Consider the following 13,217-nt stretch of genomic DNA (forward strand, 5'->3'; position numbering starts at 1 on the left):
CGGCTCAAGTAATTGCAATATACATATTTTAAGCAATCCCTTTTAGAATCCAAGTGCAATTCAAAATCCTTGCTGCCAAATAGCTCCCTTATTCTCTCCTTTATGGTATAGTTTTCTTATGTATTTCATCTGCATACTTTAAATACCCCATCAGCCAATATAATATTTTTAATGTGGATCTTCGAATATATATTAAAGAACTCAAGAGGAAAAGGATACTCTATTATATGTGTGCAAATCATGACTATTTCTGTTGTACTTCCTTCATTTCTGATGTTCCAACATTTTTCTGGTATCATTTTCCTTCAATCTGAACATTTTCTTTTAATTTTAGGGAGATTTTCTGGTTGTGAATTCCATTACTTATTCTTCATATGAGAATATGTTTACTTCACCTTTATACCTGAAGGATATTTTTAACAGATATAGAATTCTATCAGTAGTTTAACATCCTTTTCTTGCAGCACTTTAAAAATCTTGTTTCCCCTTCTCCAGTAGTTCCTGATGAGAAATCTATAGTCACTTGAATTACTATTCCCCTGTTCAGCATATCACTTTTCATCTGGCTGCTTTCAGCAATTTTCCTCTGTCCTTAGGTTTCAACAATTTGATTTTGTTGTGTCTGGCCAGGGGTTTCTTTAGGTTTATCCTCATTAGTTCTCTGAGCTTCTTAAATCTATAGGTCTGAAGTTTTGCCCAGTTTAGGAAGCTTTCAGTCATTATTTCTTTAAGTTTTTTTGTTTTTGTTTTTGTTTTCTTTTTAGGGGCTCTGTACTCTCTCCTTCTGGAACTCTGATGACATGAGTATTACACTTTTGATAATGTCTGAAGTCACTGAAATTCTTTTGTCAATCTTTTCTTCTCCCTCTTCTTCAGATTGGGTCATCTGTTGATCTGTCTTCAAATTTACTGACTCTTATTCTCTCTCATCCCCAATCTGCTATTGAGTCCACTCAGTGAATTTTTTCTTCCAATTACTGAATATTTAATTTCTAAAATTTCCGTCACTGATTGGAGCACTTTCACAATAACATTTTTAAAATGTTTGTCAGATAATTCTGACATCTACCAACTCAGAGTTGGTAGTCTTTTGACCATTCTCTTCCTTGGGAAAATTGAGATTTTTGTGGTTCTTCATGTGTCAAGTACATTTGGATTGCATCCTGGACATTTCGGTTAGTACAAGACTCTGACTTTTGTTAATAATCTATGGAAAATCTTGACTTTTCATGTTAAGCAGGTAGGTTCACCCTGTAAATTTCAACCTGCCTTCTCTGGGCTGTGGTTTTCAAAGCCTTTGCTGTCCTATTTGCCTAAGCCACACATTACACAGTCTGTAACCTGGGCAGGGGTCTATTCAGTAAGTCCTCAGAGCCTTTGGTGTACTGATTAGGACAGATCAGATCGATACTTGCACAGCTCAGAGTTGGAGAAAGAGGAGTCCAGGAGTTCATAAGCAACATTATGGGATTGTTTTCTGAAGTCCTTCCTGTTTTATATCTTCCAGGTACTTTCTTGTTCCTGGGACTCCCTTTTCTGTCCTCCAGCCATAATGTGCTGCTATACACCTAGCCCTGTCCTTCACCCCTGCTCATGCAGGGTTCATGTATGTTTTATATTGTCTCTCCACATTGCAACATCCTGTTGGTGCACCCAACCCAATCCTTCTTTTTGATTCTCTTCCAAACCTTAGCTCAGTGCTGGCCAGATGGAGCTGCGTGTACCAACAGAGCCAGATCCAAGACCAGCACGTATGGTGCTGAGCACTTGTGCCTCCACACACCCCCCAGGGGAGACATTCCTGCCTGGGGCCCATGACACCAGTGCCCAGACTTGACCTGTTAGGAGGCAGGGAGCAAAGCCCAGCCCTCTTGGGATGAGTGCTCACACCATTCTCCCACACAGCCTTTGACTGGGATCTAGAGCAGGGAAGGCTGGCCTTCTTAGGGGATCAAGATTCACTGGAGATGGGGAAGGATAGCAGCATCTGACAGAAATTAGAACCATGTCATCTACTGAGCACACACATGTTACAATATGATCTGCATCGAGCAGGGCTGTGAATCTATCATTATCATCTACTGAGCACACACGTGTTACAATATGATCTGCATCAGGCAGGGCTGTGAATCTATCATTATCATCACCAATGGTAGAAAACTGAGTTTCAGGAAATTAAATCAATTCTCAGCATCCCTCAGCCCAGAAGGGACAGAGCCAGGATCTGAACTTGAATCTGACTGCCAACATAAACCCACACTCTTACCAAATCAGAACATCATGATGCACAATCAGGCAAATGATGCAAATCAGGCATGAAGAGCAAGAATCAACAACTTATCCTGAAATTTGTGATGAAAATAATCAATTTTGTCCTTTAACCTTTTATAAAGCAATAACTTACTTTTTCTAAATTGGATGAGACAGGTTATGGAGCCTGAGAGGCTGTTAGAACAAAGAGAAAATGAGACCGAGAGGGGGACCTTTGCGAGGACTGTTGGGCAGCCCCCACTGAGTGACTGGTGGCCCAGGCCTGCACTGTCCCGGGGTGCTGCTCATTGTGCAGCTGACTTCCCACAGTCTCATTGCTGTGCTCCATGATTTCATAGTAAATGTTTGCTACTTTTCTTTTTTATTGGGCTTTTTCAGAAATAGCTAGACTCTTAAATGGTTTCCTAATGTACAGTCTCAGAGATATGAACTTGTCAGTCTTTTTTACATTTATTTTTATTTGGCTGCACCAGGTCTTAGGTGCAGCACGTGGGATCTTTAGTTGTGGCATGTGGGATCTAGTTCCCTGATCAGGGATCAAACCCAGGCTTCCTGCATTGCAAGCACAGAGTCCTAGCCACTGGACCACCAAGGAAGTCCCTTAATTCAGTCTTTTAAGGAAACATGAGTGGCGTGCTGCTGCTGGGAGGTACTTACCCCTCACCCTCAGGCGCTCCAGGGTCAGGGCATGGCCTGTTGCGGGAAAGGAGGCTTTCTTACAAATATTCCTCAAGGTTCTGGGACTTCCGTCAGTGAACCAAGCAGGAAGACTGTTCACCTAACAAGTTCTCACATTTGCAAATCTGGAATCCATTCAAAATTTTTAAAGCAAGTTTCAATTGCTTATTGAAAATATGATTGAAGCTGTCGCTTCATCTGTCAGGAGCCTTCTCTGACCTTCCTATTTAAAGAAGCCCCCATTTACCACCATGCTGATAATTTTTCTTGTTTCATCATCTGTTGATTGTCTGTCTCTGCCACTTAGACCTGCATACATGTGCACACATGAACACCCGCACACACACACCTAGAAACAGTGCTATACCTATAGCACTCAGTAAGTATTTGTCACACAGATGACCCCAGCTTCTTCATTTTAGGCAGTGAGATGAGTCCTCACCCCCAGGCCACCTTGGCCACTTTTGAGAAGCTCCTTGTCAGAGCCCGAGACCCTCTGGGTCCCCTCAGAGTGCCACCATCCTTCCGTCCTGGATCCCCAGACCGTAACTCTTAGCAAGGTCCTGGCTGCCTACACTGTTGTGCTTTAGGAAATCTTTTTGAAAAGCTGCCCATCTGGGCAGGCACGGTCCCTGACCAGATACAGAGGCCCACCAGGGCACTGGCTGGCCTCAGCCCCTGTGAGCCCCTCAGGCTGACTCCCCATCCAGCTCCCTCTCCACCTATGTGTCAGCTCATCAAAAATCTCCTCATGGCTCCAAACCAGCCCAGGAGAAGGGGTCAAGCCCCACCACTGGCAGAAATGCTGCCAGTGACACATATGTGTCAATTGACAAAAATGCACACCGCAAAAGTTGAGAATTATGTTTTATTTAGCAAGCAAAACTGAGGGCTTAAGCCCAGGAGGTAACCTCTCAGATAGCTCAAAGGATGGCTCCAAAGAGGCAAGGGAAGAGCCATGTGGGAGTTTTTACAACAAAGACCAAGTAGTCAGAGCATCAATGTAGTGCTTTTCTGTGTATTGGGAAAGTGCAAGAGTCTGGGCTCCCTGAAATTTTTCCTTTGATATGCACCTCAGCTACCCGTGGCCAGTATCTTGGGCTTTCTCATCCTTAGTGTCCTCCAGGTGCACCATCAGGAGTGGCTGCAGCGTCTCTTGGTTTGATGGTGGGCATCCTGTCCATCCTGAGTTCCCTCAGAGTTCGCCATCCAAGCAACTATAAGGTGATGGCTTGGTGGCTGCAACATCCTCTGTTTACGGATGTGGCAGGCAACAATGTTTTCATTGACATGTGCATGAATGCTGTGCAGCTGTGGGAGGGGAGGAGACCCGCATGCTATGGCAGAGGCCTCTCTGGGATGACCCTTAGGAAAAGCAGGGGCCAGCAAAGTCCATGGACTACCCTGCCTTTCACCAGAGGTGGTGGGGAGGGTTTTAGGTAGAAGCTAAATATGCATATACAGTCATAGTCTTGTATATGTGTATGCACACACAAACACATATGTCTTTGTATTTTTTAAGTTTTTATGGAAATATAGTTGATTTACAATATTGTGTTGGTTTCAGGTGTACAACAAAGTGATTCGGTTGCACACATACACATATTCTTTTTCAGGTTCTTTTCCATTACAGGATTATAAGATACTAAGTATAGTTTCCTGTGCTATATTGTAGGACTTTGTTGTTTATATTTTTATATATAATAGTGTGTATCTGCTAGTCCCAAACTCCAGATTTATCCCTTCCAATACCTTTCCCTTTTGGTAACCATAAGTTTGTCTCCTATGTCTGTGGGTGTTTCTGTTTTGTAACAAGTTCATTTGTATCAGCTTTTTAGATTCCACAGGTAAGTGGTATCATATGGTATTTGTCTTTCTCTGTCTGAGTTACTTTACTCAGTATGATCATCTGTAGGTCCATCCATGTATGCTTATATTTTCAGATGAGAGGGTACACAGGATACTGATAACTATGTCACAAAGAGAATCATGGATGGGGTGACTATACAACTTATCATCTAAGCTGGTACATTGTGGAGAGTGAGAGTGGCCACTGGCCATTGGTGACCTGTAAAGCAGGACTTCGCTGAGCAAAATAGAAGGTGTGGACACCCCACCTTGGGGAGGGAGATAGGGAAAGTATCCGGCGGCGGGGGAGGCCTGCACCCAAGCTGCCCCTCTGTGTGGCCAGATGACTGCCCTTGGGCAAGACCCCACTGGCTGCCCAGACTGGATTCCTTGTCGATGACATGGGCTCTTGCTGGTATGTCCTCTAAGGCTGTTACTGCCATTTAAGCCAGGACACCCCCAAATCTGCACTGTACCTTTTCATTCCTGCCACCAGCTTCAGCACCATCTGGACTTAACTCCACCATCCTTGCTTCTTGGTCCCACCGCCTCTGCTGAGGGAACCCATCTTTCTCAGGGGGTTTTCACTGGTGGGTGGGGTGTCCCTATGCTCCTGATCCCCCCTCCCCAGGTACACACTGAAGTAGAGGGAACACTGTTGTGGCCTAGGGCCTGTGAGGGAGCTCTCAGACACACGACACACCCGAGTGTGAGGATGAAGCAGTTACATTGCATGTTAGTCTTCTTAACCAATAACTAAGTGTTTTAGGGATGTTAGGTGTCTTTTCCCGGAGGCAAGATTCTATTTACAATCCTGCATCTAGCATTGCTCAGTAAACTCACAGGAAGTTGATGTGAAGTCTTAGGATGAGAAGTGGACGTGAGTATTCAGGACTGGCTTTGTTGGAGCTGATTTCTACCAACAGGCTCAATCATAGTAACTCACACACACAGGTCACTGTTCCAAAGTCTCCTCCCATTTGCCTATTGGCACCTCAGCCTGAGGAGTCCTCAAGCCAAAGTTCCTGGCCTGCATTCAATGAGCAGGAATATTTGCTGAGGCTCCAGAAGCATGAGGGCGTGGCGTGGTGTTGAGGGGAGAGCACAAAATGAGGACCCACCCCCAGTTCAAACCTGCTCCCTGTGCCCTGGGAGCAAGGAGCTGGAACAAGTAAGGAAGGATTTAGAGATTCTCCAGCTGCCCCCAGGGTGGAGCTGGGACCCCTTCTTCCACCTTCTGGGCCACTAAGCAGAGTCACAGTTGACCTTTGGCTCTCATGTTCAACACCAAAACAGGACTCGCTCTGCTTCAGGCTCATCTCCATAACCCTCTCCCAACTGGGCTCACACCCCCATCACCACTGCCTGTGTCCGGATATGAGGCTTGCTGATATATGCAGTACAACCACATGCCCCAGCCCTAGTGCAGATCTGGGATGGATGGACAAACAGGTGGGTGGGTGGGTGGAACAGGTGAATGGACGGATGGATGAGCAGCAGGATGGAGGCATGTATTCATGGATGGATGAGTATATGCATGGCTGGATGGACCAAAGGATGCATGCATGCATGGATATATGAGTGGTGTGTTAGACTCGGCACATGCTCCTCTTTTGCTTCCCTTCCTTCCCTGAAAAATTCAGTCCTAAATCCATATGGTTCATCAAAGCAAGGTGCGCATCTGCCGTGGGCAGGGTGTGGGGTAGCAGGACACAGAGGACCAAGGCCAGGGTGTCAGAGCCAGACAGAGTGAAGAGGGCAACTCAGGGGAAGGGCAGCATCACTGGTGGAGATTTGAAGAAAGGAGTTAGAATGAACTCTGTGTTGTTAGATTGGAATGGGCAGTATCAGGGGACTCAAAGTTTCAGATAGATTGGTAATAGATGGATGGATAGATAGATGATAGATAGGTAAATAGATAGATAATGGATAGATAGATAGATGATATATAATAGATAGATAGATAGATGACAGATGAAATTGTACATGTATTCATGTGAGGGTACAAACACACATCACCCAGCTCTATTTACTGAGTCTAGGGGAAGTGACATTAGCAATAATCATATTTTGGCTTATAAATACCATTATCCACCTTTTGAAAAATAAACAGAAATGGCTAAATCCAGGGCTGAGGCAAAAGAGATATAAGATGAATCTTCTTGACTGAAAAATATACACAGCCTAAAAGTTGAGAGTGATGTTTTGTTCAGTGGACAAAACTGAGGACTTAAGCCTGGGACACAGCCTCTAAGATAGCTCAAAGAGATTGCTCTAAGGGGGAAGTAGGTGAACCAGGATATAGGCGTTTTCTGTAATGAAGACCAAGTAGTCAGAACATCAAAAGATTACCAAACATCTCAAGTTAAGGAGTTTAGTGCTTTTGTGTGGGAGCGGAGATACAAGAGTCTGGGCTCACTGATTGCTTTGATGTGCATCTCAGCTCTCTAGGGCCAGTATCCTGTGTTTTCTCATCCTGAGTCCACTCGGGGTATATCATTGGGAAGAGGCAGGTGGCTGCAGCAGCTGACTGCTAGATGGTGTTGGGGAGCATCCTGCTTCCATCCTGAGTTTCCTCAGGGCTCACTGTTGAGGGCAGCTATAATGACTGATGGCTGTAACACCCTTTGTTTGCTGATTCAGCAGGCAGCATTTTTATTTCACAACCTGGACCATCTTCTTGTGCTGAAAAGTAAGGATGTGCTGTAAATAGTGACAGGTGCTGTCACATGGCCACAGATCCCACTTGAAAGAGCTCCAATGACCAGGTTGGTATCTGAGCATCAGAATAATCACACTGATGGGTTATAGCCCACTGAATCAAATAAAAGCCCAGAATCCAGACTGATATCAATAAAAGGTATCAAGACTTGGTGAGGAGTGGAATGTGTCTATAGGTTCCAAGTTCCTTCCCATAAAATGCTTATTAATTATGGATGGGAAGTGAGTAGCTCTGCAGGAGGAGCCTGGCTGATGGCCCCAAGAGGGATCCGGTCAACACCAGGCCACCCGACTGGACACCACTAAAAGGATGCCTCATAAGCCAATCTGCTCTGATTGTGAGAAAATACAAACCCAGACCACGGACATCAAGACTGCTGGAAGAAATATCAACAACCTCAGATATGCAGATGATACCACTCTAATGGCAGAAAGTAAACAACTAAAGTGCTTCTTGATGAGGGTGAAAGAGAAGAGTGAGCAAACTGACTTAAAACTCAACATTCAAAAAACTAAAATCACAGCATCCGGTCCCATCACTTCATGGCAAATAAAGAGAGAAAAAAGTGGAGACAGAGGCAGATTTTACTTTCTTGGGCTCCGAGATCACTGCAGATGGTGACTACAGTTATGAAATTAAAATACACTTGCTCCTTGGAAGAAAAGTTATGACCAACCTAGACAGCATATTAAAAAGCAGAGATTTTGCCGACAAAAGTCCATCTAGTCAAAGCTGTGGTTTTTCCAGTAGTCATGTACAGATATGATAGTTGGGTCATAAAGAAGGCTGAGCACAGAATTGGTGCTTTCGAACTGTGGTGCTAGAGAAGACTCTTGAGAGTCCCTTGGACAGCAGGGAGATCAAAGCAGTCAATCCTAAAGGAAATCAACTCTGAATATTCATTGGAAGGACTGATGTTGAAGCTGAAGCTCCAATACATTAGCCACCAGACGCGAAGAGCCAACTCACTGGAAAAGACCCTGATGCTGGGAAAGATTGAGGGCAGGAGCAGAAGTGGGTGACAGAGGATGAGATGGTTGAATGGCATCACTGACTCAATGGACATGAGTTTGCACAAACTCCAGGAGATAGCAAAGGACAGGGAAGCCTTGCATGCTGCATTCCATGGGATCACAAAGAGTCAGACACGACTTATTGACTAAACAGCAATAAATGAACATTCTACACAATACCAGGCCTGTGGTCTTCCAAACAGCCCAGGTTCTAAAAGTCAAGTACCCTGAGGAATGTTCCAAACTGGAGACAGACAACTAAAGAGACACTACAGATGAATACAGCACACTGTCCAGAGCTGGAACTTTTATTACAAAGGCATCGCTGGGGCAGCTGGCACGTAGTGACTAGGGTCTTTAACTGTGATCACATGCATCAGTGCATTAGTGATTAGATGAATTCCAGAGTCTGATGGTTACACAAAAGAATGTATCATAGAAACGTAACCTTGTTCACAAGAAATGCACACAAAGTTCTACCAGAGTGATGGAATTTCAGGCTGATAATTTACTTTCAAATGGTCCAGAAGAAAAAAAGAATATTTATATTATACAACTTTTTTGTGAGCTTTTTAGTATTGCCATTTTTTTAAGTATTAAAATAAAGTATATTGAATCACCAAAAAAAAAGAACAGAAAAAACTATAGGTGCAATAACGACAAAACTCCAAGGTGACTGTGAGGCATCCCTGTGGATGCAAAGTCTTTGTTCTAGAAGCCACTCAAGCAGTTGACCACAAGCTATGCACATAGAGCCCTTCCCCCAGGCAGCCCCACCCTGGAATCCTCAAGCGGGCCACACTTGCTAACTCTGATCCCCACCTACTGCAGTCATCAGAGATCACCCTCAGTTAATTCAGGGCACCCTCTACCTTCAGGTGCCCCAGAGGCCCCATCAAGCTGGGGGTACTGGCTCTCCCCTCTCATGCGTCTTCCCTCTGGGGTGGCCTGGTTGTTGAGGACATCAGGGCTTTAGTCCTCTGCCCATGACCTAGAGTCCTGAGTGATGCAGATTTTGGAGCCTACTCTCTCCCTGAGCCTCAGACAAGAGCCAGGGGACAGACAGGGAGAGTCCAAGTGGCTTGGTTGGGCAATCTGTTACTCCCTCCACTTCACTCAAGGAAGCCTTCTCACCACCCTCTTCCATCGGGGTATTCCCTAGAAAGGCCCACAGATCTTGGTAGCAGTGGTCCCACCAGCCCATCAAATGTACCCAGGCATACCTGCTGCCCTGAGGGTAAAGCTTCAGCCTAAGCTGCTGGATGTGGGCATGAGCCCACGGGGGAGCCTCCATTCCTCCTCAGCCCCCCGGAGAACCAGCCCCCGTGTGGCCACACACTCTGAGCAGGATGCCTCTGCACCAGGGAGACTGCGACTTAAAGGGGGCTCACCTCCCACGTTGCCAGGTTCCCTGCCTCAGCTTCTCTCCTGAGCCCACCCAGCCAGGGTAGGGGTAGAGAGCTGGTCCAGTGGGCTTGCTGCCATCGAGTGGTGTGGAGGGAGGTGGCCACAGATGACTTCAGAGGGCCGAGATGGCTAGACTCCATGCACAGAAGGGCCACAGCGGGATGTTCTGTCCTCCGCGCTCCCTCCTGACTTGGTCCAGTGACAGGCTTGTTCACTGTGTCCCCAGCATGGACAATGCCGAAGACCCTGTGTACGAGAGTCTGGAGGAGTTCCACGTTTTCGTCCTTGCCCACATATTAAGGAGACCCATCGTCGTCGTAGCGGATACGATGCTGAGGGACTCAGGTGGGGAAGGTAAGTTTACCCATAATGAAACAGATGTATTTTATTCATCACCCAGAAAGTGTAGCATCCCAAGTAAGGAAGAGACAGTTGAATATAACAGCTGAGCCTCCAGAAGGACACAGAACTTTACTTTGCCTGAACAAAGATTTTATTATTTCTCCTCAACTCCATGTTTCTTTTTCCTCCCCATGCAGGGGGGATTACTCTTCTTTTATCTTTTTTTTGGCCACACCACTCAACTTGTGGCATCTTAGTTCCCTGACCAGGGATTGAAACTGGGGTCTTGACAAGTAAAAGCCCAGAGTCCTAACCATTGAACTTTCAGGGAGTTCTGTGTTTTGACGGCGGGAGAAATCTGGCTAAGTAGGAGTTGGGATGAACCCCTAGGGGCTCCTGGCCCTGCCAGTTGCCCATGCCCTCCAGTAGTACCAGCCTTGTCCCAGGGCCACTCAGCCACCTGAGTCCCCTCCTGCCCCCATTACATGTTTTAAAGGAGAAACAAGAAAGGCCTAAAGTGCAAAGTCACCCAAAAGGCTGTGATGGGACCAGAGCAGGGGAAAAGGAGGAAGGGATGGAGGGCTTTCTAGGGCTGGTGCCTACTTCACGGCCCATCACACACACCCTCTCCCTCAGCTAGGCCAGTACTTCCCAGGGTGGACACTGCCTCCCACTTTTTAGATGAGAAGCCCAAAGCCGAGGGAAGCCACACAATGTGCCCCCATCCCTGGCTGAAGCCTTGGAGGAAGCAGGATCGACCCAGGGAGGGAGGGCTCCAGGCTTGTTCTCCCTCCAGCCTTTCAGCTAGAGCCCACAGGATACTGCCTGCGGGCTCTCTGAAGGGGAGGGACCAGAAGGGTCATTCCAGTGCAAGTGGCCTGCCTGTCGTGGCTGGTATAACCACAGAGGGCAGGGGCCTGGGGCACACTGGTCACTTCCAGTGACACAGGCCTGCCAGGGTCCGCAGCTCTTGGGTCCCTATACTTTTCAGATCCCACAGGACTGGGTCCACACCTCCTTCCCTTGTCCTGTAGCCTTCTCAAAGGTTGGACCCACTTTGCCTCTCAACAGAGAGAGAGGCCAGAAGCACAGTCACTGATATAGACGGAGCAAGGGTGGGGAGGAATCCTGAGCTCATCAAAGTCATCCCTGAGGTCGACTGTCCTTTCCTTCCACTCAAAGAAGGGCAGTGAGTCACTGACTCCAAGGCTAAGAGACAAGGTCCTTTGTGATTAAAAAGTAGAAGCTATATCAGGGCATGTATTTATCTCAATAAGAATTTAGGCCTTTTCCCCCTTTGGGTAAGGAAATGAACAAGATTATGTCCCAGTTGCTAAAGGAGCCAATCCCCATCTCTCATTTCCCATCTTACTTACGACTTGGGCCTGGAGTGCTCTCACTGAGTTTCTCAAAACCTAGAACAGACAAGGTCTGGAGCAGCACAAGTGTTTTTCTGTGTGCAGGTGCTTTTGTGAACACAGGAAAACACAGGTTTCCAGGTAGCCATTAGGGCACGTCCTGGCTGATCACCTGAGCAGGCCTCAGGGTGGCAGGCAGGCCCAGCAGGTCACAGCAGGTCCCCTCAGCCCTGGCCCTCTTGTTCCCAAGGTGCAGCCTGACAAGGCACGGGGACCCACAAGCCAGGAGGATGCTGCCCAGGGAGGCAGGTTGGGGAGGGTGCCCTGGTCAGGCACAGGACTTGGGGGCTAATAAGCCTGGCCCCTGTGAGCCTGGGCTTCCTAATCCATTGTGGGCTCCCAGGGAGCTCCCGCTGGGTGGGAGGAGGCCCCTCTACTGTGGAGTGGATGATGGATGATGATAGCACCCGGGGCTGCAGCCTGAGCCCACCCTCCATTCCCTCTGCCCTGTCATGTCCCCCGGGTTGGTGAGAGCTGCTGTCTGTGTCCCCTCCGCTCCACATGCCCTCCTCACCTTTGTCTGTGTCTGCAGCATTCGCTCCAATCCCCTTCGGAGGGATTTACCTGCCTTTGGAGGTACCTCCCAACAGATGCCACTGCTCACCTCTGGTTCTGGCCTACGACCAAGCGCATTTCTCTGCCCTTGTGTCCATGGAGCAGAGAGACCAGCAGAGAGAACAAGGTATGCATGCTGCCACTTGACGGTGGTGGGGAACAGAGGGGCCAGGAGGGCAGGAGGTGGAATGTGGAGCCCTCCCTTGAGAAGTGCACTCAGCAGTGATGGGTTTTGCCTAAAACTACCATATGCATGCAAACAATATTGTTGAAAATAATGCCATTTGCAGCAACATGGATGGAATGGATTTAGATGATCATTATCATAGATTATCATACCTAAAAAGCTTAGATTATCATACTAAGTGAAGTAAGTCAGAGAAAGACATATCATGTGATATCACTTACATGAGGAATCTAAAAAAAGATACAAATGAACTTATTTACAAAACAGAAACAGACTTACAGACACAGAAAACAAACTTATGGTCACCAAAGGGAGGAGTGGGGAAGGATAAATTCAGATATACACACTACTATATATAAAATAAACAACAGGGACCTACTGTATAACACTATACTCAATATTTTCTAATAATCACTAAGGGCAAAGAATCTGAAAAAGAATATATATGACTGAATCACTTTAAAATATGAAGAAATTAATAATTCTGTCACCCTTATCTATCCTTTACTGTGGTTCCCTTCACTTCTATGCATATTTTATATGGATGCAGTTAATCTCAGATGTAATTTTTAAAAGCTGTTCTAGTGCAATCACCTAACTATAGCTCACTTTCTTTGTAAATAAAGTTTTATTGGACCATAGGCACACTCATTCAAAGGCGAATTATCTGTGGCTACTGCTTCTGTACCCTAACAGCAGTTGAGAAGCAGTGTCAGACACTGTGTGGCATGCAGAGACTAAACCATTCACTGATGAGTGCTTCATGAAAAATGTTC

General features: G+C 46.5%; 1 protein-coding gene across 4 annotated transcripts in view; it reads left to right on the forward strand.

The window, feature by feature from the left end:
* Window positions 1–13,217, forward strand: part of OTUD7A (OTU deubiquitinase 7A) — a 380,724-nt gene that overhangs the window by 336,846 nt on the left and 30,661 nt on the right. For all 4 annotated transcript variants that reach the window (XM_043922484.1, XM_043922486.1, XM_043922483.1 and 1 more), the window contains 2 exons: window positions 10,166–10,293; window positions 12,232–12,381. In XM_043922484.1, the coding sequence (XP_043778419.1) occupies window positions 10,166–10,293; window positions 12,232–12,381 (278 nt within the window). The remainder of the gene's footprint in view (window positions 1–10,165; window positions 10,294–12,231; window positions 12,382–13,217) is intronic.

Source organism: Cervus elaphus, chromosome 13 (genome assembly GCF_910594005.1).
Source record: "Cervus elaphus chromosome 13, mCerEla1.1, whole genome shotgun sequence".
Classification (NCBI taxonomy): domain Eukaryota; kingdom Metazoa; phylum Chordata; class Mammalia; order Artiodactyla; family Cervidae; genus Cervus; species Cervus elaphus.